Consider the following 27,628-nt stretch of genomic DNA (forward strand, 5'->3'; position numbering starts at 1 on the left):
GCTTCAAACCTAGGATCTCGGTTACAGTGGCTCAGTGGCTGTACAGAAATGGCCATTACGAGCCCTCGGAGAGACCAGCTACATCAAGCACAACATATTTAGCTCTCATAAGATGCGACGAGAATATCTGTAGAACCCCCCCCCCCATCGCTACCCGGAGCGGAGCCTCCTTCCACACAGACACGCCTCGGACACCCCCCCCCCAGCCTCCCTCCACAGTGACCCCACTCTCACACCGCCAGCGTCCCCCTCCACAGACTCCACTCACTGCCAGCCTCTCGCTCCAGTGACCCAACTCTCACACCGCCAGCATCTCCATCCACAGTGACCCCACTCACTGCCAGCCTCTCCCTCCACAGTAACCCCACTCACTACCACAGTGACCCCACTCACTGCCAGCCTCTCCCTCCACAGTGACCCCTCCCCCTCCACACTCCCAGCCGCTGCTCCTCGGCCACACGCCTGTTGGATCCAACTCCTTCCTCTCCGCAACGGGAACACGGCTCCGGGCAGGTAACGTTTACAAGGCTCTCATCGTCACACCGCGCCCCCTGTAGCTGGGTGAAGAGCTTCGTGCCAAGCGAAGTTGAGTGCTGTGCGTAGCGACCAGAGTTCGTATCCCGATTAGCTGAAACCGGACCTGGGCCTCCCCCTAGGTCGACTCAGCCTCAAATGAGTACCTGGTGCGCGGTGTAAACATCGCCACTATAGGGAGACAAAGGCGGCCGGGCGCGATGCTGGCCACAACACCCCCTAGTGTGCCGTCCTTCATAGGTGCTCGCTAACAGCACTCGCCCCACCAGTCTGTGAAGGCTACACGCGGGATCTTTGTCTTTGTATGAGAGAGCGAGAGATGTAGAAGCCAGCGTTGGGACGAATGGTGGTAGATTGAATTACTGAGCTTTAGTGGTATAGGGATCGTCCACCCGTGTCAATGTGTGTGGTAAAGACTGACTGACTGCAACACGTTATGCTACAAAGTCCTTTGTCGAACAGAAAGCTTTGGCCACGCCTAATTAAGCTTTGCATACGAATGTTTTTTTAAATATCTTTCCAAAAATATTAACGGTATCATTCGTGTAAAATGTTCTGGCCCAGTGTTGTATTCCTAGGACTATATTTCTGCATTTTTATTAACCAGGTGGCCCTCCGGGTAAGAGATGCCCTTCTCAATGGGCTGATGTCTGGATGTTTGGGTGGAAAATATTCCACCAGCCCAACCCCTTGTATCATTATAATAATAATTACTTATGTACGTAAATACAGTCAATCTGCGGCTGGACGAGGTCATGCGTATCTTGGGGGTCATTTGACCATACTTCACCAATGCCGATAAACGCCGGTTGGGGAAGGTGGGGAGCATAGATGCTGGAGTCTAGTACAGTACAATGGTGTATTTACTGCACTGCTGCATTAGCAGCCTATAAGACATGCGTAGTTTATGCGTCGTGGCAGCCTATCAAAACACTTGCAGGTTATAAACCTGCTTAGCTTGCAGGATCTGATCTGATTGCATTCTATGTGGTTTGGTCAGAGGCGCCGTTTATTTTAGTCAAACATTAGATTCGTTTCCTGCTCAAACGAACACGGGGCAATGCTTGATTTGCTACTTTACTGCCCCACAGCAGAGGTGAAAATGTCACACTCCTATGACATCCAGAATACAAAATATATGTAGCCGCAGTCATACTTTTAAGCACAATAAGAGTGTGCGTCTGTATCATGGCAGTCAGGTTGGGCTGTCGTGAAAAAGAGAAAAGTGGTGTATTGGGGTCTCGCTTGGTTAATTGAATGATGCTGATGTGGTTAGAATAAAGGATGTGGGCTCCAAGTCTGTTTAAATAAAGGACATTGACTGGATCTGCTGTAGGAGGACCATGGCTTGAGGATGATGCCACCACGCAGCAAGCACAGTCCAGAGTCTGTGTTTTTATTCCACGACCCCACTGGTGTCTCTGAGGGCTAAATATATTCCCAGGCCAAATTTGTCTATTGGGAAAGGGGGTCTTATTTATTTATTAACGTATTTTTAGCCTCGCGGGTAAGCTAACCCTGCCACATTCCCTCTCGGCTTAAACAAAAAAGAATTAGTCGACAGGATTGTGTCAAACGATGTTTAACAAGACTTCAGCTCGGTCATTTTGTAGCAAAAAAAAGCCGAGTAGAACTATATCGAGGCAGCTTCGCTTCTACGGTGTCCAGGGTTGTCAGGATGCTGCAAGTGGCCCGAGGATTCGACTCGCGGGTTTAAAGGTTGCGAATTCATATCCCATAGCGGGGTCCACTCAGCTCATCATCATCCCTCTGGGGGTTATTAAACGGACTACCCACTTTGTGAAGGTGAAGTAGCTTGGCGTGATTGGCATGGGCCCTGGTGCAAGGTTTTGAATTGGGCCTCCTGTCCAATTTATCACCCACCCCCCTTGCTCTTCGTGGGGCCCTCTGGCACATGGGTCCCGGTGCAATTGTAGCTGCGCCACTGACTTTGTGGGAATTCAACGGTGGTTTTACTTTTGTTTGTATTTTGTTGCCTCTGCCGATGGAATGTGGAATTCCCACCGCAAGCCGGGGTGACCAACAGTGAGATGACGATGCCTTGGTGCTGTCACAATGCACATCACGTACAGTGCATGCGTGTGTCAAACATCGAGGCAGTGTTCATCTCCTATTTATAGCCTTGAGCCATATTGATGAAAATTCCACATTCTTATGGCGGGGGGGGGCGAGTATATCCATAAGACAACCAGTGTTGACTTCCCAACACAGCGGCAGTCATTTTATTGACCCTGAAGGGATGATGAGCTGAGCAAACCCTCTAACAGGATATGAACCTGCAACCTTCGGAGTGCAAGCCACTCATTCTGCCGCTGAGCCACCTGTTTGCGTGTGTGTCATGTGTGTGGTGTGTGGGTGTATGGTTTAAGTATATGTGGTGGGGGGGAGGGGTCTTTGTACAAGGTGGCGCAGTGGTTAGCGCATTGCACAATGAACCTGGCGATGCAGGTCGGATTACCATTCTCAAAATTGGTGATTAATATCTGAACTGGTCCGTGACCTCCCCAAGGCCAACTCAGCCTTTAAATGAGTACCTGGTGCAGTATGTAAACATCAGCATTTTGAAGACAAAGGCGGCCGGCCGTGGTGTGCGACCACCCACTCTCTCGTGTGTCGTGCCGGCCGTCATAGGTGCTCGCTAATAGATCTTCTGCCAGCAGTCTGCTTCAAAGCTATGGTGGGGGGGGGGAATCTTCGACTTTGGTATAACGTCGACTGCAACGCACGTGAAACGTGGACGAACCACGATTGCCACATTAGGCAACCCAAGCACATTCCCCCTGCGTTGCCCAACGCGGATCAAATGGCAGGACGGCATCTCGGAAGGACACCGAGGCGCTGACGCGTTGGAGGAGACGCGTCAAGCGTGGAGTGTCTGAACTCCTAGAGGCCCAGATCAGGTGGTCAGGGGGTGACCTGGTTACTTACCAGATGAAACATTTCCAAGACGTTATCTTCCACTCGGAGACTTGAATTACGCCATTACTTTCCTGGATTCCAGCGAAGAAGAAGATGTCTCAACGACGGTGGGGGCACCATGGTCGTTGACGTGGCGAGATGTTAACTCACTTGCCTGGTATACAGGAGGTCGTGTGTTTGATCCCGATCCTGATGTCTGTATATTTTCTTCTCCGTGGCTCGCGTGGAATTTTCTCCGGGTCCTCCGGTTTTTCCCTCCAAATTTAGAAACACGCGTTTAGAGTATTTTGCTGCTGTAAATGTCCACGTGATAAGCCACTTTGTTGAGGTATCATTTGTGGCCAGGTTGCTTCTGAAAGATAGCTATATAGCTCAGTGGGCCTTACCTGGGAAAATAAAAATAGTTTAGTTAAATTTTTTTATTTTATCTTTCAGTAGTGTGACATGTGGTGATTTATACAGCTGCAAGTCATTTAACCAAAATCGTGACAATAGTTGATTGTGTAGCCCACGATCTGTGTGGACACATTTGCACGTGGAAATGCTCATGTTTCTTAGACTGGAAACTTGCATTGCTCTTCTATATCATCGCACTCATCTGCTCTTATCATGACGAGTAGAACGTCGTCGGAAAGCATCACCAAGTCTAATTCTTTATCAGCAGGGTCGAGTTTTCCCTTAAAAAAAAATATCCGATTATAGTCTTCTTCAGACTGAACGATTGCAAAGCTCTTCTCTTGGCCGATCAGCTTCCCAAGTGAAATAGTTTCAATCAATTTAAAATGCAGCTCCAAGAGTAATTTCCAAATGTAGAAAATATAAAGGTGGCACCAATATAAAAAAAATACACTGGTTGTCGGTATATATTTCGAACAGATTTTAAATTCTTTTATTAGTTACAGGCAAAGCTTGTACTTCATGTAACCGAGGTCGTTCTTGCAAGAGAGGCAATGTATCATTCGTCTCAAATTATTAAATTAATGTCCTGGTTTAATAAAGGAAGGGGAGGGGGGCAGTCCTAAAATGTAAAGCTTCTTAAATAGAGCCCTACATTAATGCAAACAAAACATTAAATGTATATTTCCTGGTAAATATCAATACAGATTAAGGTCCAATTTTCAGCCTTGTAAGGATGGGAACCGCCCACATGACCCCCACAACACTCCCTTGCGTGTGCTTGTCAAGAAGCCCATGCATCGGTGGCCAGTTAAAGGCGAATCTTAAAACTTCAGAACGCACAACAGTGAGTCAAAATGTTTTGTTGCCTTCAAATATTGTTCAGAAATGATTTCATCACGCTCACCCTTTCCAGAAACATTCATTACGGCGGTTGGGATTTAGGGATTTAGACTGGCTTTCTAAACCATTGTGGGTAAGGACATATCTCACCGAGAAAGTGCTTCTCCAGCCTTCGTGATTTCATCTCCGGACGTGTCGACTTGCCATTGCCGGGAGACCTTTGTGGACCAATTCACATTTCACTGTAGGCGTATTTTGCTTTGTTTCATCGTTTAAAGTTTTGTGATTCTGCCCGTATCTCCGCATTGAAATTTGCTGTCATTTAATTACACATGACCCCCACCCCTACCCCCCCAGAGATTCTCTTCCATGGTGGAGTCCATATTATTGTATCTGTGTGAGATCTCATAAATGTGTGTGTCTGTATGTTTCTAGATTTGATGCTTTCGTGACTGTAGGGATTCATACTCTTAGGCTTTTTCGGTAAAGTCACGTAGGCAAAAAATAATAAAATAAAATCATAATAAATCACGACGTTTCGGAGGCAATACAAGTCTCCATCTTCAGGTGGGACCGTCACAGCTAAATTTACACTTGATACAATACATTTTTACACTTGATACAGGTAATTTGGCTGTGACGGCCCCACCTGAAGACGGAGACTTGTGTTGCCTCTGAAACGTCGTGATTTATTATTATTTTATTTTATTAATTTTTTGTCTGTGTGTCTCATTGTTGTGTTGCTGTGTGCGTGCGTGTGTATGCTTGTATCTATGTGCGGCATGGTTAAGGTAATACAAAAAACCCGAATTTAACAACTCCCAGGAATATGTGAAGGAAGTGTATTGTCTGATAATGTATTTTGTTCCTTGTATTTTCAAATCCGGTGAGCCGAGTTCAATTCCCGATAATGTCCTGGGCCTCAGCTAGGTCGACTTAGTCTCAAATTAGTAATTGGTACAATGTGGGAACATTGCCACCCAGGAGACAAATGCGGCCGGGCCACCCACACCCTCATATGCTGTGCCGGTCTTCATAGGTGCTCACGAACAGCACTTGCCCCCACAACCTATTAAGGCTATGTGGGGCATCTTAGTCTTTGTATCTGTGTATCCTTGTGTGTCTGTGTGCTCAGACATGTCTGTGCTCAAGATTCACGCTCGGCAAATTTTCGACTCCAGAGGGAATCCCACAGTGGAGGTGGATCTATACACACACAAAGGTGAGGATCATAGACACACACATACATATACAAAGGTGTTTCAATAACAAAGTTCTCACACAGTAGCCTATTTATTATTCTGCATATTTACCCATTAAAGCTTCCTTGCGAGCCTCATGACTCTCTTTAAGGAGGGTCCTACCAAGTGTTCACATAAGTCGCTATGTGTGATCCCAATTGAGTAATTTTCAAGTGATTTTGTCTGCATTGGGATGTTTGGCCAAGTCCACTTACATTATAGCGATGGGAGGAAACTGGAGAATGCCGAGGAAACCCATGCAGGACGGGGAGAGAACATACAAACTCCCCACAGAAAGTCGTCAAATCGAGTTGGGAATCAAAACCAGGATAATTTGCTGTGAGGCACAAGTGTTATCTCTGCGACACCCTGCCCCTTTGGTCGGTGAGAGAGTTTTAATCGTGTGATGAATTGTTCATAACCCTGGTATTCATGTGCAATATTCAGTTCTATTTAGTCAATATATTTCAGATGCATCAGTGATCAAAGATGGTGGTGCCCTTGCACAACTGGGGAGTAACAGGGCAGTAAGCTACGATTAATTGTTGTCCTCTGAGGGTTTCAAGATAAGTGAAATGCCCTTAACAATTAATCTGTAATATGGGGACCCCTATGAATGCTGGTTTAGTTTTATACAGTGTCATCATTCATGCAGCTTGCATCTAAAATATACTTTACAATTTGTAACACACACGGAAGAGTCACAAGGAACCACAACAGGGAGGCAGCGAGACAGAGCCGACACTAACAAGAGTTATCCAAGCTTTGTGGTCCTCTATATGTTAAGATATTTTCAACCATATGAGTGCTTAATCAGATACCTACATGCAGGTATTTGATTAAAGGTGCACATTAATCACGAATCCCGTTGATTTAATGGCCTCCCATTAGCATTGATAGCAACCCAGCCAATGCTTTGTAAATTCATCCACACATTCAATGAATCGTTCCCATACGTATCCCTACAACTGCCAGGTGAGTGAGGTGAGCAGAGTGTCATTGGTCTCCACTCAGGGCTCTTTCGGGCGTCTGTGCCGAGTGGCGTCTCCCGCGGAGCTCACGAGCCCACGGAGCTGAGAGACGGAGACAAGACGCGATTCTTCGGACAAGGTGACACGAGGAGATACGGGGAGGCATGGGAAGAGATGGGCAGACATGGGGAGGCACGGGGAGAAACCCATAGGCAAACACAAAGAAACTAACTATACTAATTAGTTAAGGAGTGGGAACATACGGGGAGACAGGCGATGTCATTGGGAGACAAGTAGAGACGGGAAGATATGGAGATACCCTGTAACACGTTCCACGATACACATACAGCCCTTTGTCAATGCACGGCTGGATGAGGGCCCCTCACAGTACACTCAGTCTAAATGAGAACCCGATGCCGTGGTGTGGTCATGAACATCAGCAATCGGGAGACAAAGGTGACAGAGCATCTATACATTTAGAAATAAAATTCGTCATCACGTTCTCAGTTGTATCCCTGATGCTGGCATGACTGCATCCTAGGGTCGCCACGTCTCACATTGACAAAACCCAGATATTTCTCAGTCAGCCTAGGTCTATCAAAAACTGTGCAGTCGACTGCAATAAAGTTCAACACAATACCAGAACCAAATATCAGGACAAATCAAACCTTGCCACCCGAACACAGATGCCAACTCTGGACTGGCCACATCATATCCGGACCGGTGGCAACCCAAGTGGGTGAGAGAGCGAGTGGGTGAGTGAGTGGGTGACTTTGAAAATGAATGAGTGAATGAATGATTGAGTCTATGAGTGAGTTCGTCGGCGATTGGGTTGGTAGGGTTGCCACCTTTTCCCATATATCTCAGCCAGTCGAGGTTTATCAGAACTGGGCAGTATGCACAGTGTACCATCATATCGTTTAACACTATACTACCAAACCCGGGACAGGTGGCAACCCTACTGCCTCTGCCTAATGTGTTGTGCCGGTCTTAATAGGTGCTCACTAAAAGTAATCGCCTCAGTAGTCTGCAAGGATTAACTTGGGGTGTGTGTGTGTGTATAGGCGTGTCCCGTGTGGTGAAGTACATCAATCAGTACATTGGTCCTGCACTCTGCAGTCAGGCAAGTATGTGTGTCTCTTGTGGATGTGCCTTTGCTGTGCATGTATTTAGCACGTGTGTGAACGGGAGGGCGGCAGCGTGGCACAGTGTGCCTCACAGCAACAAGGGCCTGGGTTTGATTCCCGACTTGGGCGCCTCTCTCTGTGGAGTTTGTATTCTCCCCCCTTCTTCTTGGTTCTTTCGGTAAAGTCACGTAGAAGGGAAATAATACAAATAAAACATAATAAAATACAATTCTCACGACGTTTCGGCCACAACGCAAGCAGCCGTCCTCAGGTGAAGAACAGGTCTGTCGGAAAGACAGCGTCTGAATGAACACCACCAACAAGCTCATATGTAAATTCCTTTGTCAAGGCGCCCTTCCTCCTCTAACCCAGCTTAAATATACGCTGCCAAGCTTGGTGGTGTTCATTCAGACGCTGTCTTTCCGACAGACCTGTTCTTCACCTGAGGACGGCTGCTTGCGTTGTGGCCGAAACGTCGTGAGAATTGTATTTTTTTATTTTTTTTATTTTACTATTTCCCTTCTACGTGACTTTACCGAAAGAACCAAGAAGATGAATCCCTGCAGACACGAAAGCATTCAATCGAAATTCTCCCCCCTTGTTCCGGTTTCATCCCAAAGCCTAAAACAAACCCGTACAATTTGGCCAAACATCCCAATGCTCCATAATACAGGTTTTTTGGGTTAGATTACGGAAATATATAATTGTGTCGTTAAACCCGCCACCACCCGACACGGCCAATTAGTAAGGGTTGTCACGAAAATAGAACATGCCAATTCGTCACTGGTACAGCACACCGGTGCGATGTTGCTGCTGTGTGTGATCCCATTGCTGCAAACATCCCAATGCAGTTGGGATCACACACAGCAGCAACATCGCCCCCTACTGTGATAACTTGGGCAGGACTCTCCTAAAATGGAGTTGAGACTCAGTGAAGCTCTCCGAGGTAAATAAGCGTACATAAATAATATACACAGTATGTGTCCGTTTATATCCTGTATACATGTGTATGTATATTACTCTGTGTATGTACAGTGCTATATATGAGCACGGTTGGCTACATACAGTATGAAAGAAGTTCAACATACACACTGTAAATAAAAACGTTATATTTTTTTTAAGTTATTCGAATTAATTATAAAACTTTTTTAAATCCTTAATATAGAGCCACGATGCTACCGCTATAGTAATCCACAATTTGTGGTGGCCCTGAAGCAGTGCAAAAAAATGTCCACATTCCCACAGTAGGACCAGTTTGTCCATTGAATGACAGCTTTTGAAAATACAGTATAAGCTATTGTGTCACTGACTGCACGTTGCCTTACAAATGGCTCGTAAGCTATCGGCTGTGTGATAATTGGGTTATCAGTAAAGTGCCTGAGTAGATATGCAACGTTAGGCCAGCGTTGCATGTTTACTGGGATGATGCATGACATCATCATCATCGTCGCCATCATCATCGTGTGGTTGAGTGGTCGTGGTGCCTCTTGTTTTCAGGACGTTAATGTCAAGGATCAGGAGAAGATCGATGACCTCCTCGTGGCCATGGATGGAACCGCTAACCTGTGTGAGCTCTCACCTCACCTCCCCCTCACCGCGCTTGAAATTTCCTGGAGGGTGACTGATGGCAGCCGCCCTTGAGCAACGGAGATGTTGGGGCGATGCTCACACCAACAAGCGGAGTGCCGGGCAGATAAAACACAGCAATGAGGCACAGTCGTGAGCACATGTAGTGCATCTTCCGGTCGTTTCAGTGAGCCTAGAACACTGGTAACCTTCAAAACTGGCCTCAAAGTGCACCTAGCCTGGCACAGGTGCTGTGGTGTTATCCACCATTGCGGTGCGGTGGAGCAAGGGTAGGTGGATCATGCAGAGATTCGGAAAACTCATAGGGCCTGAGATGGCTAGTAAATGGCAGTACTGTAGAGTAAAATAGATTCTTGAGTAAATCTATGTGGTGGAGCTTTGAGTAGCCCCTCGTATGTGTGGTCGGTTTCTCAGGGTACTCGACTATTATGCTTCCACGTGTAGTGACGCAGATCGGAGACAGTAATACTTGGAGGCACTTCTTTAACAAGCACCGTCGGGATAATACACACCCTACGTGGGTGCACACTATTATAATTAAGACTGCCTAGTGGCACTACTTAGTTAGAACAGTTGGTAGGCTGTCTGACTAATACCACCCTGGGATGGTAAAGACGGACATGACGACGACGAGATGGTGACGATGACGAGATGATGACGATGACGACGATGATTTTGAACAGCACGCGGGGATTCCATTTCCAGCAACAGCCCTGAGCTCCCGCTCAGAGCCCCCTCTTATACTCCCAGCGTGGCCTTGCTCCACCTCGGCCACGCCCCCTTTCTGGAACCTGTTAGCGGGTTCCCGGGCTTCCCGGTGCGCCCCTTCTCTGACTTTTCCCCTAGATGCTCCCCTCTCGTATATAACGTGGTCTGCTGATGCGAGTACTGCCATACACCGCAGTTCCCCTTTTCTGCCAGCAGCCACCACTATACCACTACACACGTAAAGTGAAACACTCATTCATGGAATTGGCCAAACATCCCAGTGCAGTAGCCTCATGAAAAAAGGGTCTTGAGACTCGGCAAGGCTTTTCAGGATAAAGGATATTATTATTATTCTGAGGCTGCCGGCTGGTGTTGCCTATATTCTTCCTGTTATTATGGGATGTGGTGGCGCAGTAGTTTATGCACTGGAAGAAGAACCTGGCCATCCCAAGTTCAACCATTGTTAACATCAGTGGCGAGTGATATCTCAACCAGTCCTGACCCTTCCCCAACTTCGACTCAGCCTTAAATGAGTACCTGGTGAAGTGTGTAAAGCATCAGCACTGGGAAGACAGAGGTGGTTGGGTTTGGAGTGTTGGCCACACTTCTACCTAATACTCTGTGCCAGCCTGAATAAGTGCTCACTAACAGCACTAGATTGAGCAGTGTATAAAAGTCAAAATGGGGGGTCTTTGTCTTTGTTAATGTCATTGTTGTGACTGGTGTTGTTCAAAAACATCAGTAAGGATGAGAGTTTTGAGCTATCTCAATTGAAAAAGAGGGATGATATCGTCATCCTCTCAGCCGACAAGGGCAATGCCATGGTCATCATGGACAAAACCGTGTACAATAACAAAATTCAGGACCTACTTAATGATGGTAGCTACACAAAAATCTAAAGAGATCCCATCAACAGCCTCGTTACAAAAACGAACAGTATCATCACTGATTCTCCGGTTGTAGCCAATATTTTCATGGAAAATTTTGAGACGGACGCCATCCAGGCATCCACACTACGCCCGTCCTTGTGGAAGAGGTACGTGGATGACACGTTTGTCATCCGGCCACATGGCCAACCGGCTCTGAACCAATTCCTCAACCACATCAATTCCATACACCCAGCCATCAAATTCACCAAGGAGGTAGAAGAGTATGGAATGCTACCATTCTTGGATGTCCTAATCAAAAAGAGATCAGATGGCTCAATGAGCCATTCTGTCTACAGGAAAGTAACCCATACTGATGCCTACCTAAAACCTGATTCCCACCACCATCCATCCCAGAAGAAATCCCTCATCAAAACACTACACCATAGAGCTCAATGTATCTTCGACCATGAACACCTAACCAGTGAACTCAAACACGTACACCAAGCTCTCAAGGCGAATTTATATTCTGACTACACAATCTGCAAAGCTATCACCCCAACTGTGAGGAAGGAGCCATCTGAGGATCCAATCAAAACCATCATCTTGCCATACATAGCAGGGGTAACCAAAAATATTTTCAAAATCATCAACAAACACATGATCCAGGTCCGATTTAACAGTAAATAAAATTCGTGATCTGATCCCATCTGTGAAGAACAAGATTTCTGACATGCAATATCCCGGCGTCTACAAACTAAGCTGTGTCTGCGGCAGCAGTTACATTGGGGAAACTAAGCGACATGTCTCGGACCGTGTTCATGAGCATAAGGCAGATTTTAAACATGGTAGGACCAATACTTCTGCCGTGGCTGTTCATCATTTTAATGCGGCTGGCTCACACGAAATTGAGTTCTCGAATACGATGGTACTTTGCAAGCCCACTGGCTATCAACAAAGATTCGTTCATGAAGACATCCATATATACAGACGCAGACACAATTTCCACCGAGAGGATGGTTATAAACTCAGCAATCATTGGAAAGATGTCATCAACCACTTTGGGTCGTGACTTCATTTGTGTTTTCTTGTCGGGGGGAGCACAGGTCAAGGCATGACTTGATTTGTGTCGTTTTCTTGTTGTCTTGCCCCAGGGCACATGTGCCCCGCCCACTTCGTTCTGACACCGAGACGTTTTGTGGCACTGCATGTCCCGTGCTTCACATTGGTGCTCTCTGACCCCAGGGCACATATGCCCCGCCCACTTCGTTGCACCACAGGAACTTTTGCTCTTGTGCCACGCCCATCTCCCTCTTTCCTCCTTAAGACGATCGCTTGTGTTGTGATTAAAACGTCGTGGTTTTTTTCCTTAATTTTTTATTACTGAAAGAACCAATAATAAGTCTCCATTATAGACTGCCAGTATGCTCACTCAGGCTAAGAACCAGGCTACAGTCTACATTATAGAATGCCAGTACACTCACCGAGGTTAAGAACCAGGCTACAGTCTACATTATAGACTGCCAGTACACCCACCCAGCTTAATAACCATTACTACAGTCTACGCTAAAGACTGCCAGTACACTCACCAAACTTAATAACCAGGCAGCAGTCTACATTATCGACTGCCAGTACACTCACTCCGATTAAGAACCAGGCTACAGTCTAAATTAATGTTTTTTTTATCATTTGTATTCACTTTTTTTAATATAATTTTTCTATCTACGTGACTTTACCAAAATAACCAAAGAATATGGTGTTGTTCATGTTGTTGTTACTTTCCTTATTGCTATTGGGGGTAGTTGCTGGTAATGTTGTTGCTATTGGTAACATCCATTATGGTGGTTGGGGTTGAGACTGAATATCTGAACAATTTATGGATAAAGAAAGGTCTCACCAGAAAAATGCTTCTCCAACTGTAGTGATTTCATCTCCGGATTATTCAACATTTAATGATGCTGAGACCATTACTTCCTGCTGCTCCACGCGCCAGTTTCCGAGGGTTTACTGCTCAGGAGGTCTTCATGATGCACTTCTATGCAGAAGAGGACGGCATGTGCATCATGAATGCCTCCTGACCAGTTAACCCTGGGAAATTGATATTGTTAACGCTGTTGCTGATGGTGTTAACGGTGTTATTGATGATGTTGCTAACTATGTAGTTGTTGTTGTTGTGGGTGTGTGCAGCTCGGTTCGGGTGTAACGGTCTGCTGGGGGTCAGCGTGGCCGTGTGCAAGGCTGGCGCGGTGGAGAACGATGTGCCGCTGTACAAACACATCGCCCATCTGGCAGGGAACACCAACCTAGTGCTCCCAGTACCGGTAACACACACATAAAAAAAACAAAAGATCCCCCGTATAGCCTTAACAGACCTTTTGGTGAAAGCGATGTTTGTGAGCGCCGATGAAAGCCGGCATGGCACACGAGGAGGTGGGTGTTCAGCACTATTTCCCGGCCACTTTTGTCTCCTGAATGGCGATGTTAATGAACTGCACCCTACAGGTCATGCACATAGGGAGGGTCAGACATTTGTGACGATGTGTGACGAGGGGGGGGAGAGGGCGGTTTGAGAAATGTGACGTCACATCGAAATGCACAACTTTAAATAAATATAGGCAACACGTTCTACTTAATTAAATAGACTTTTTAATAAATGTTTTCTCCGACAACATCAGAGTGCAGCGCCACATTAAATACGCATTACAATGACAATAGTTTAAAGTGATTTGAAGCATGTTTTATTTTCAAAATGGAAATATGGTTTGGGGGGGGGGCAGAGCTTTGTGACGTCATATTTGAGGGGGGGTCTGACTTTTTGTGACGCCGTGTGACGAGTGGGGGAGGGGGGGTAAAAATCGGCCAAAATCGCGTGACGTCGTTTATGTACGGCCCCTTAATTGAGGCCGAGCCAGGCTAGGGGAGGCTCAGGACTGGTTCAGATAATTGTCACTGGTGTTGGCCGTGAACGGGAATCAAACTTGGGCCACCGAATTCATAGCGAAGCGTGCTATTTGCTGCACTACCGTTCCCCACGCACACACAAAGACAAACACAAAGATCCCCCGTATAGCCTTTAACAGACTGTTGTGACAAGTGCTGTTAGCGAGCACCTATGAAGGCCGGCACGGCACACGAGGGAGTGGGTGGCCAACCCCACGCCCGGCCGCCTTTGTCTCCCCAGTGGCGATGTTTACACACCGCACCAGATACTCATTTGAGGCTGAGTCGAACTAGGCAAGGCCCAGGATATTCGTCACCGATGTTGGTCGTGAGCAGGAATCGAACTCAGGTCGCCAGGTTCGTAGTGTAGTGCGCTAACCTGCTACACTACCACTCCCCACATACAAGTGCAGCTGTAGCTGATCTAAACGATGGCATTAATGTTGCTGATAATTCTGCTGCCGCTACCGTTGCTGCTACCATTGCTGCTACTGCGTCTACCGCTGTCTCCATCCATCCATCCTTCCGCACACACCCGCGTCTCTTTCCCTGCCTCCCCCATCGTCCCTGTTGCAGGTGCTGAACGTGCTGGCGGGGGGCTTGCACGCGGATGGCGGGGGCGTGCAGGGCCTGCAGGAGGTGCTGGTTCTGCCCGTGGGCGCGAGCTCGCTGCACGACGCGGTGCGGCGTGGCGCCGAGGTGCACCACGCGCTGCACGCGCTGCTTCGCGAGCGCCAAGGGGTGGGCGCGACCAACGTGGGTGACCAGGGCGCGTTCTCGCTCAGCCTGCCCTCTGCACGCGAAGGTACGGTCTGACGGGTGACCCACGAATCCAGCCCCGAATCAGAACCTTTATTTATACTGGAAGAATCTGATGAGCTCTAAAGCTCCATTGCACAGATGTCCAGTAGGGGCGGGTCAGCAAGTTGCAACAACAAACAATGCAAAACCACGATAGGAGTGAAAAGTATAGGAAAGGTAAACAATTTACATAAAAGTATATACAAATAAAACTAAACTATTTTTATCCCTACCAGGTAAAGCCCACTCTGTTATTAGCTTATTGTTCATAAGCAAACTGGCCACAAATGATAGCTAAACAAAGTGGCTTATCATGTGGAAATTTACAGCAGCAAAATAAACTAAATGCATGTTTCTAAATGTGGAGGGTCAAACCGGAGGACCCGGACAAAAGATCCACGCGACCGCGGTGAGAACTTGCAAACTCCAAATATACCTCCTGCATACTGGACGAGGAAGATAACGTCTCACTACCGTGGTGCCCCTTGAATAAAAAAAGGAAATAAGTCAAATCCAGCCCTCCCTTCGCTCCCCTTCCTGTACGATGGTGCGGTCTGACGGGCAACCCACAAATCCAGCCCTCCCTTCCCGTGCGATAGTGCGGTCTGAAGGAAGCTCCTCCGCGCCCCCAACTCTCCACCACTCCTGTAAAATCACTTAAGTGATGCTTGTGATAATAATATGATGTAGAGATGTGTTCCCAATATTCAGATCCTTCTCAAAAACTAACATGTCAATGCTAGGTCTGAAGGTTTTGATGAGCCAAACATTTTTTTTTTCCCGATTGATGTTGAATAATGTCACACATGATATCAGTTTTGTGCCTTTGCTCCTAAAAGTGGCGTCCCCTTGCATAGACTGACATTACTTTTTTTTTTTGCATGAAGACGTTACGTTATTTCATAATGTAAATGACCCAAAGAGCCAAAAACGATCTGAAATGGTCCTTAAAAACTGATGAAAATAATAATGGGGTTTTAAGTGGCCATTACATCACTGCATTAAGCAGTCCAGTGTGAACCCACCTTTGTTGCGGACGACTTAGCGTTACAATTAGGCCTCGGCAAGGTAAGGTAATTTACCCTTTTTACCGGGTAAAAGGGTAAAGGTGTCGACATGTCAAGGGGTAAGGTAAAGGGTAGGGTAAAGGTAGCGCGGAAGAATGATCCGGTAGGGTAAAGGTAGCGTGAAGTATTACCTTGTTTACCGCTCGCTAAAAGCTCCGTGGCGCAGTCCGTGGCCTCCATTTAAAATTGGAATCATCGAGACAAAACACGCAAACACCTCTTCTGCACTGCGAACCCAGGATGCACCACGTTGTTTACCTGCTGCAGAAGTGACAATGGGTATCGGGGTCTGTGTCTGTATTCAATGTGTGTAATGTATGTGTAATGTGTGCGTGTGTAATGTGTGTGTAATGTGTGTGTGTGTGCAGCACTACAGCTGGTGCGTGAGGCTGTGCAGCGCTCGGGAAACCAGGACGCAGTGGTGCTAGGTATCGACGCGGCCGCATCGGACCTGCACGTGCATGGGATGTACCGCAAACGCACACAGGTACACAGGACATGTACCGCACACGCACACATGCAACGTACCACACACACAGGTACACACGCACACAGGCAGAACCGGCCCTAGACCTTTGGGGGCCCTAAGCAAAATTTGGTTGGAGGCCCCTTTGATGTATGATTTTTTTCACCCACAAGCTAGCAGTGACTCTAGGGGGCCCTCTGCTGGCCACGGGGCCCTTTGCAATTGCAAGGGTCGCTTAGTGGCTGGGCCGGCTCTGCACACAGGTACACACGCGACATATACCGCACACACAGGTACACACACGGGATGTACCACATACACAGGTGCATACATACACACGGGTATGCACGGGATGTACCACACATGTAAATACAGACACAGGTAAGCACGAGATTTACCACAAAAAGATCCTCCATATAGCCTTAACAGACTGTTGGGGCAAGTTCTGTTAGCGAGCACCTATGAAGGACAAGGCACATGATGGGGTGGGTGGCCACCTCGCCTGGCCGCCTTTGTCTCCCCATTGCAGATAATTTAAACACTGCACCAGGTACTCAATTAAGGCTGACTTGACCTAAGGAAGGCCTCGTTCCAAATTATATATTAGTCATCGATATTGATCGTAAGCGAGAATTAAACTCTGGTTGCCCGGTTCGCAACGCAGTGCATCAACCACTGCAACACCACGTGCACATATACACACAAATACGTACACATACAAATATCCTACGTATAGTCTTAACAGACTGTTGGAGCAAATGCTGTTAGCGAGCATCTATGAAGGCCAAACAACGGCACACGAGGGGGTGGGTTGCCAGCACCATGCCCGACTGCCTTTGTCTCCCCAGTGGCGATGTTTACACACCGCACCGGGTACTCATTTGAGGCTGACTCGAACTAGGTGAGGCCCAGGATCACTTCAGATAATCGTCACTGGTGTTGGCTGTGTTCGTAGAGCAGCGCGCTAATTGCTAGACTACCGATGCCCACGTACATACACAGACACACACACGCGGGAATGCTCACATATCGTTATATCTTCCAGGCACTGTAATTAGTAGCCTAGTGGCTGCATAAAAAATAAACTTTATAACCATCGTTGACTTTGCATGACTGTACACTGTGATGGAACTTGACACTGACCCGGACTTTACCACTCGGCAGGAGGAAGGGCAGGAGGATTCCCTAATCTCAGCAGACACTTTGGCTCAGAGCTACCGAGACCTCGCCAAGGATTTCCAAGGTACTTAATATCGGTGTGATGATGACGATGATAATTATGGTGGTGTCGGTCGTGTTTCTCTGTGACGACGGTGGTGTTGGTGATGTTCGTGGTGATGGTGGTGCTGGTGATTTATATCGCTACTGCGGGTGTGTTAACCATGAAATATGCAGTGTCTAAATCACAGTGGATGTTAAATATCCCTTGACATCATACGAAAAGAGTAACACAAACTTATCATTTGTACCAATGTAATAAAACAAATAAGCAGACAATGTCTCCTCATAATAAGTCAGAGCTTTTTGGGTTAGATCGCGTCAATACAAATACGTCGTAAACCCACCACCACCTGACACAGCCAATTAGTAAGGTTTGTCACGTGAACAAAATGTGTCAATTAGTTACTACTTGAGCACACTGCTGTGTTGGAGCGTAAACCCACAACATTTACATTTTGAGTACGACGTTTCGTACTCTAATAGCTCTCTCTCTCTCTGCATGGAAACAAAATTCATTTTACTCATCCCATCAGCCACATGGCCTTCTGGCAGTGTGCCAGTGTCATGGTCCAAATTTGAAAATGTATCAGCAACTTGCTTCGTTGGGAAAACATGTCGCAACATCGCCCCCCCCCCCCCTCGTGCAAAACTACTGCAGACTGTGAAACACGGTGCGTTTCGCGATAGCCTTGCGCTATAAGAATGGCGCACATACCAAATGTCCTCGTGATTCCACGATGATGATGTTGTTGTTGTTGCAGTGGTGTCGTTTGAAGATCCGTTCGACCAAGATGACTGGACAGCCTGGTCTAAATTCACAGAGTCTGGATCGTTCCAAGTGGTGAGATGTAATGCATAAATCAGCCAGTAACCATTCCTGAACCAAAATTAACTCATTAACTAGCTGTAATCAACATTAAGCAAGATTTAACGTCATTCCAGACAGTAACCAGCATTACGTCAGATTTAACACATTCACTGCAATTAACCATTGATAAACCCGATTTAATGAACCATCTTTACCTGTAGTTTACCTGTATGTGTCACTGTATGTGCTCGTGAACGTGTGTGCATACCCGTGTATATGTAAATGTGTGTGCACCTGATGGGTTCAGTGATGACGTCATCTTACTCTATTTACGACCGGAAGCAGGTGGATTGCTTCACCATTCTGGCAAATCGCCCGATGATGCTGGATGTAATTACCGGCAAAACGTTGCACTACTCAAATTGTAAATGTTGTGGATTTACTCTCCAACACACCGGTGGGCTGAAGTAATAACCGATTGGCGCGTTTTCTTTACATGACAAATCCCTTACTAATTGGTTGTGTCGGGTTGTGGAGGGTTTCGACACATTTATACTTACGCGATCCAACCCAAAAAACCTTTACTATGAACCTGTGTATACGTTAGCACAGGGGTCCTCAAACTACGGCCCGCGGGCCACATGCGGCCCGCCGAGGACATTTATCCGGCCCATGGTCACTAATTGGGCTGCGCTTGTGAGCACTAATTGGGCTGCGCTGGTGAGCACTAATTGGGCTGCGCTGGTGAGCACTCATTGGGCTGCGGTGGTGGGCACTGATTGGGCTGCGGTGGCGAGCACTGATTTGGCTGCGCTGGTGAGCACTGATTGAGCTGCGGCGGTGGGCACTGATTGAGCTGCGGCGGTGGGCACTCATTGGGCTGCGCTGGTGAATGGTTCAATGGGCCAATTGACTGGACTTGCCCCCCAGGCCTAAGGCTGCCAGCCCTCCCCTGGCTGCGCTTGACTGGCTCTCCCTCCCTCAGCTCCCTCACTTGCCCCTCGGCTCCACTCCCAGTGATATTCCTGTGTGCTGGGGATGTACTGCGATCTGTGAACAAAACTGCAGGTGTAATTAACGTTTTAATGGCACCCGCACCAGTGTGAGCCTGGGGTAAAAGCGGAGTTCCCCCAATCAGACTGCATTGATGGGCAGTGCAGTCTGTATGTCTCTGTGTGGGCAAAGTTATTGCTGGTATATTGTTTTTGTAGCGCTGTATATATATATTGGTATTTTACTAATAGCAATTTTGACTCCCTAGGAAACTGATGTCAAGAAAGAGAAAAATTGACTCGAAGTGTAGGATATTCAAAGAACAGTGGACTTATGATTACTTTTTCATGCAGTACAAGGAAAGAGCTGTGTGTCTGATATGCCAGAATATAGTGTCTGTGATCAAAGAATACAATTTACGTCAACACTATGAAACTCAACATAAAGATAAATATGATTGTTTGGTCGGAGAAGTGAGAAAAGATAAAATATTAAAACTGAAAAATGCATTAACAACTCAGCAAAATACTTTTGTGAAGCAGAAGCAGCTAAATATTTCATCACTGCGAGCAAGTTTGCAAGTTGCCAAGCTAATAGCGTGCACTGGCAGACCATTCGTGGAGGGAGAATTTGTTAAAGAATGCCTTCTTTCTGTTGCCAAAGAGATGTGTCCAGAGAAGGCCGATTTATTTAGTACAGTGAGTCTTTCAGGACCTACAATTACACGGAGGATTGAAGAAATGGGAGACAATTTGCATCAGCATTTGCAAAACTCCACAAAAAAACTTTCCTATTTTTCCTTGGCACTCGACGAAAGCAATGATGTTCGTGATTCTGCACAACTTCTAATTTTTATTCGTGGGATGAATGACTATTTCGAAGTCACAGAAGAGCTTGCTGCACTGCAAAGCATCAAAGGAACAACTACAGGAGAGGATATCTATGAAAAGGTTTGCCAAACTGTGAATGGTTTGGAGCTGATTTGGGCTAAACTAGCCAGTGTGACAACTGATGGTGCTCCTAGCATGGTGGGGTCTAAGAAAGGAGTAATTGCTCGTATTAACCTAGAGATGGACAAACATAACCATTCTCATCCAATAGCCATACACTGCCTCATCCACCAACAAGCGCTGTGTAGTAAATCACTGAAGTGGAACTCTGTTATGAAAATTGTGGTATCTTGTGTTAACTTCATTAGAGCTCATGCACTAAACCACAGACAATTTCAGGAATTTCTGTCTGAACTAAATGTTGACTATGAAGATGTTCTGTACCACACAGAAGTCCGTTGGCTGAGTCGAGGGAGAGTTTTGAAACGTTTCTATGACTTACTTCCACATATTACAGCTTTTCTGCTTTCAAAAAACAAAGAAGTACCAGAGCTCAATGATGCAGAATGGAAATGGCACCTTGCCTTTCTGACAGATGTAACAGAGCTACTCAACAGTTTCAATGTGCAACTTCAAGGAAAGGGGAAGCTCCTCTGTGATATGCAATCACATGTCAAAGCATTTGAAGTAAAATTAGGCCTCCTCATCAAACAAGTTAAGGAGGAAAACTTCTGCCATCTCCCCACAACTCAAAATCTGTTAGCGGAAAAACCATTGGTTGCAATTCCCAAACAAAACATGTGTGGATTCACTGGAAAAATTGCAAAAGGAGTTCAAATTTAGATTTAAAGAGCTTCATCTCCATGAACAGGACATACAGCTTTTCCGTAACCCATTTTCCAGAGGTGGGACAAAGTCATTGTTATGCAAGTCCAAGTCGAGTCGCAAGTCATCAAATTCATGACTCGAGTCTGACTCGAGTCCAAGTCACATGACTCGAGTCCACATCTCATAGGTGGGACAAAGTCATTGTTATGCAAGTCCAAGTCGAGTCGCAAGTCATCAAATTCATGACTCGAGTCTGACTCGAGTCCAAGTCACATGACTCGAGTCCACACCTCTGCCATTTTCTATTGACATTGAAAATGTGGATACAATTTACCAAATGGAACTGGCTGAACTGCAGAATTGTGACTCTCTGAAAGACGCATTCAAGTCAAGCAGCCTTCATAATTTCTATGCATCTCTCCCCTCTGAGACATATCCTCATCTCAGGAACCATGCACTCAAAATGGCAACCATCTTTGGCAGCACTTATGTCTGTGCACAGACTTTTTCCAGAAAGAAACATTTGAAATCTCCAACCAGATCTAGACTAACGGATGCACACTTGCATCACCTGTTACGACTAGCAGTGACAAATATGAAACCGGACATTGACCATCTCATTAGCCAAAAGCAGGCCCATAGTTCCCATTGAAATACTGGCAAGTTTGTTGATTTAACTTTACTTGTTCTTCATTTTAAATATTGTATTTGTTCCCGTTTTGTTTCTTCACTTCAAAATAAGATATATGCAGTGTGCATAGGAATTTGTTCATAGTTTTTTTAACTATAGTCCGGCCCTCCAACGGTCTGAGGGACAGTGAACTGGCCCCCTGTTTAAAAAGTTTGAGGACCCCTGCGTTAGCACATCACGCTTTGAACCCGGCGATCGGGTTCAATTCCCACTTGCAGATAATAATTGTGATGAATATCTGAACCAGTTTTGGGCCTCCTCTAGGTTGACTCAGCCTCAAATGAGTACCTGGTATGGTGTGTAAACATCGCCACTGGGGAGACAAGGGTGGCCGGGCGTGGTGCTGGCCACATCACCTCGTATGCCGTGCTGGCCTTCATAGATGCTTGCAAACAGCATTTGCCCCAACAGTATGTTATGGTAAAATGGGGAATCTTTTTTTTTGTGTATAACTGCACCTTAACACTTCACGTGGCCTCAACATACCCATCAACCCATACGGTTTACCCGTATTCTTGTACAAGCGAATTGAGTTTTCAGGTCAATACGGCGTACAGCCGTTTCAATGCGGGCAAAAAATGATCAATTTGTTTGTGTTTCTCCCTTGTGATGGGACTTCGTAGGATGAATAAGGTAGGCACTGATAAGGGATTGACAGGTATGCCTTAAGGTGCACCTAGCCTGGCACAGATGCCACGGTGACGTCACCGCCACCGAGTGGCAAATGGCAGTTGTATATACGTGTGTATCTGTACCTGTATATAATACCTGTGTGTTTACACGCCGATTGTGTGGGTGTGTAGGTGGGAGACTCTCTGACCGTGAGCAGTGAGTCACGCGTGGAGCTGGCGGCTGGACAGCGAGCGTGCAACAGCCTCACGCTGTCACTTACTCACACGGGGACGCTCACGCAGACCATCCGCGCGTAGGTCACTCACACACACAATCACATACGCAATCACACACGCAATCACACACAATCACTCACACAATCACACACACACTCACACACAACCACACACACACAATCACACACACACTCACACACACACAACCACACACAATCACACACACAACCACACACATACTCGCGCAGACCATCCGCGCGTAGGTCACTCACACACACACTCACACACACAATCACACACGCAATCACACACACTCACACACTCACACACACACTCACACACAACCACACACACACAATCACATACTTACGCAGACCATCCGTACGTAGGTCACTCACACACACAACCACACACAATCACACAATCACACACTCAAACAGACACATACTTACGCAGACCATCCGTACGTAGGTCACTCACACACACAACCACACACAATCATACACACACAACCACACACACTCACACACATACTCACACAGACCGTCCGCGCATAGGTCACTCACACACACAACCACACACAATCACACACACACTCAAACAGACACATACTCGCGCAGACCATCCGCGCGTAGGTCACTCACACACACAACCACACACAATCACACACACATACTCACGCAGACCATCCGCGCGTACGTCACTCACACATAAATATCCCCTATATAGCCTTAACAGACTGTTGGGGTCATTACTTCTAGATTTGAAGCTTTCGTGACTGTAAGGAATCATATTCTTAGGTTTTTTCGGTAAAGTCACGTAGGTAAAACATCAAAATTAATGAAAATAAAATAAAATAAAACAAAAATCACGACGTTTTGGAGGCAACACAAGTCTCCGTCATCAGGTGGGACCGTCACAGCCAGATTAGCTGCATCAGAATATGGGGTCATTACTGTTAGCGAGTAGCACCTATGAAGGCAGGCACGGCAAATGAGGGGGTTGGTGGCCAGCACCACGCCCAGCCGTCTTTGTCCCCCTTGTGGCGATGTTTATACACCGCATATACACATACTCGCATACAGATATCCACGTACATACATTGTGCATGCTGTAGTTATGAATGCTGTGTAGCGTCGTGTACGCTACGAGTAGTGTATAGTGTACACTATGAAGTGTATCGTGTATGCCATGAGTAGTGTATAGTGTATTGTATGAGTAATGTGTAGTATATGGTGTATGCTACGTGACCTGTGTTGTAGAGTGTATGCTGTGGTCAGTAGTCCAGCATATGCCGTACCGAGTCGTGTGCCGCGTTGTGCTGCAGGTGGAGGGCTGCTCGCCGGCACGGGTGGGGAGTCGTGGTGAGCCACCGCTCTGGGGAGACTGAAGATCCCTTCATCGCAGACCTTGCCGTAGGCCTCGGAGCCGGACAGGTAAACAAAGACAAAGATCGAGCACGGGTCGACGGGTTTAAAACTTAGTGCGCTACCGCTCCCCACATCACATATATAAAAGAAGACAAAGACCACCCCCCTCCCGTATAGCCTCTAACAGACTGTTGGGGCAAGTGCTGTTAGCGAGTACCTATGAAGGTCGGAATGGCAAATGAGGGGGTGGGTGGCCAGCACCACGCCCGGCCGACAGTCTCCCCAGTGGCAATGATTTTACACACCCCACCAGGTACTCATTTGAGGCTTAGTCGACACAGACACACGCACACACAGGTGTGGTGACTGTGATTGTCACTGTGTGGTGCTGGGCTTACGAAGCCACGCGGTTAATGTGCTGATATTATGTGTAGCCCGCTTACGGGGCGTAGTACCAGCCCGAGCGGGGTTTGGGTGAGCGCTGGTCAACGCGGGGTCAGCGCGGAGGCACCGCGAGCAGTGTGCGGTGCAGGCTCCCGGTGAGGGAGCGAGGGAGCGTCAGCCAGCCAGGGTTACGTTGGGGCATGATACGCTGGTTGACCTGCTGTCACGTGACCGGATGATATTGGAGGGGGCCACCGGTGGACGGGGGCCGCTGAGCGGTCACGTGGTCTAAAAGAGCTCTCGGGAGCCTTCGAGAAGGAGCTCGAGAGATCTGGAATGTGGGCGGGGCGAAGGGCGGAGCCAGCCCCAGCCCAGGGGGGAAAACGGGGGCCCCGTGAGGAGCTCGGGGTTCTTCGTGTGCTGGTGTGAAGAAGATCCACGTCGGGGAGAAGAAGCCTCTAGCCACGCGGTCCGGGACCCAGCTTGTGGTCCGGGCCGGGATAGCGAACCGTGTCTAGTTCTGCCGTAGCGTGGTTAGATGGGTGTTTGAGACCCGAGTGTAGATTGTGTGATGTTGTGTTAAAGTTGCGTAATAAATAGTGTTGCTCCCAAGATAAAGTCTGCGACTCAGTTGGACTCACTACACACGCAACAATAACACACACACACGTCTATGGACATGTGTACACTTTGTCTACTGGTGCGCACCCCCCTCTCCTGTGTGCGGTTCCAGATCAAGACGGGTGCTGCGTGTCGCTCCGAGAGGCTGGCGAAATACAACCAGCTCATGCGGTACCACGCTTCTTCTCGCGCGCACACACACACACAAAAGCAATGACAAAGATGCCCCATAAAGTCTTTAACAGGCTCCTGGGACAAGTGCTGTTAGCGAGCACTTATTAAGGGAGGCAATGGCACACGAGGGTGTGGGTGCTCTCCCCAGTGCTGATGTTTACACGCCAGAGGATCTCATTTAAGGCTCAGTTGACCTAGGAGGCCGAAGATTGGTTCAGAAATTCGTCACTAACACAGACACGTTTACACACACGCCTGGTATGTACCTGTGCTCTTGTACACAGACACACACACCTGTATGAATCTGAGTGTATACGCGCCTGTGTCTAAAGCTGCATCTGTTCCAACAGAATTGAAGAGGAGCTCGGCTCAGAGGCAAAATACGCTGGGAGGAACTACCGCAACCCACATGCCGGCTGAACTACCACACAGTGAACTACAAACCCCACTCACACAGTGAACTACCACAGTGAACTACAAACCCCACTCATACACAGTGAACTACCACACAGTGAACTACAAACCCCACACACACAGTAAACTACAACAGTGAACTACCAACCCCACTCACACAGTTAACTACAAACCCCACTCACACAGTGAACTACAACACATACAGTTAACTACAAACCCCACTCAACCAGTGTACTACCACACAGTGAACTACCACACACATTGAACTACAAACCCCACTCATAACGTGAACTACCACAGTTAACTACAAACCCCACTCAACCAGTGAACTACCACACATAGACCAAACCACCACAAACCACACGCAGTATGCATGAACTACACGCTGTGGCAGGGTTGTCCAACTCCAGGCCTTGCGACCCACCATAATAAACCTGTGTTTACTGCGATCAAATGCAACGTGTTTACAGTTGTTTCGGCCTCTCAACAACTGGCCTGGATTCAATTGCCAACTCGGGCACTTATCGCTGTGTGGCACTTCTATGTTCTCCCCGTTTTGCACGTATGTTGAACTTTTCGCACCGTACGTAGCCAACCGTGCTCATCGGAGGTCCATGGGTTTTCCTCCAGGTTGTCCAGATTCCTCCCATAGCGGGGGAATAAAAGCATACAATTTGAACAGTGCTGTGCAACCCTGCAGCCGCACCTCGTTACAAACATATAAAGGGCCCCCCAGTGACAGCTGTCTGTGCAGAACAGAGGGACTCGGCACCTGGAATGCAAGCGAGCATTAGTCTGTCAGGAGGTGATGATTGCTTTCCCAATCGAGTAATTTTTCAGTATTATTTGGAATTTGGCAAATTTGAACCATGACACTGGAACGGTGGCCTCAAATCTCAAGGGCTCTTTAACTTCCACTGTCAAGCGGATGGAATGTGTGGTTAATACACCCATGGTAATAACCAAGATGGCCCGTCAGATTCAAACTGCAAACCTCTGCGACAAAGGAGCAACCATCCTACTGCTGGGCCATGTCACCGTCAAATCATGTACAAAATGACAGATGAGAAAATATTTCATTCTTACGAATCGATGTTAATAAATAAGTCGAAGCATCATGACAGGACGAGTAAATGCAATTCATGCGAGAGCTCTGAATTTGGATCGGTGCTGTCTACGTCAACATCACGTGGGTCTTGTTTAGCAATCATCAGACACGTGCAGCGTGTAACAATCTCCTTGGTATTTGAACGGAGATTAATTTGTATTCGAACGGTGGACACAGGGGGGGGCTGGTAGAGGGAAACCTGGTTTGTTTCGTTGCACGTCAGCATGGATTTAATAACCTACTTGCTAGTGATATTGGACTTAAATTTCACTGACTTCCTATGCGGCTGGGGCAGTGGGGGGGGGGGTTCCTGTAAGGATATGCCTGTTGTAGCATGTGGCGAGACAAAGTGGCTGGGCATGCGGTGCTGACCCCACCACCCTTGTAGACGTTCGTTTCTGGCCTTAATAGGCTCTCGCCAATAGAATGTGTTTAATTGTCTCTTATTGGGACTAAACGGGGGAACTGCGCGTGTGAGTAATGATTCTTTCAATCGTTTTCACGAGGGCTGAAACAATTCAATTGATAAAGGAATTTATTGCCAAGGAATTATAGTCTTGTTACAAACACGGCACCATAATAACAGGCATAACTACTCAAGATAATAACAAAAACAAAGTTGATCAGATGTCACGTAACATTGAAATCATACCCCCGGCTGTGAAACGCATGAAAAACTCTGTTAATACGAAAAGAAATAAAGCCAGGTTCTAACTTACGACGTGTTTCCGGGTTGTACCATGTCCTGGGAGCTTCTCATGATGTGGAATGAAACGTCGGACATCACAGAAAGGAGCTCCCCAGCATGTGGAGTAAAATGTTGGACACTGTGCTAAACAACACGCGGTACA

General features: G+C 47.1%; 1 protein-coding gene across 1 annotated transcript; it reads left to right on the top strand.

Annotated features, from left to right (window-relative positions):
• Window positions 1-262: 262 nt before the first annotated feature.
• On the top strand, window positions 263-27,495 carry LOC144719552 (alpha-enolase-like). The gene is made up of 14 exons (XM_078595586.1): window positions 263-513; window positions 5,849-5,935; window positions 6,969-7,064; window positions 7,990-8,048; window positions 9,550-9,619; window positions 13,401-13,534; window positions 14,730-14,958; window positions 16,390-16,508; window positions 17,652-17,730; window positions 18,470-18,549; window positions 22,662-22,783; window positions 24,034-24,142; window positions 25,194-25,252; window positions 25,606-27,495. The coding sequence occupies exons 2-14, from the start codon at window positions 5,851-5,853 to the stop codon at window positions 25,673-25,675; spliced, it is 1,311 nt and encodes a 436-aa protein (XP_078451712.1). The 5' UTR covers window positions 263-513; window positions 5,849-5,850; the 3' UTR covers window positions 25,676-27,495.
• The last annotated feature ends 133 nt before the right edge of the window (window positions 27,496-27,628 follow it).

Source organism: Lampetra planeri, chromosome 6 (genome assembly GCF_965212315.1).
Source record: "Lampetra planeri chromosome 6, kcLamPlan1.2.h2, whole genome shotgun sequence".
In the NCBI taxonomy this organism is placed as follows: domain Eukaryota; kingdom Metazoa; phylum Chordata; class Hyperoartia; order Petromyzontiformes; family Petromyzontidae; genus Lampetra; species Lampetra planeri.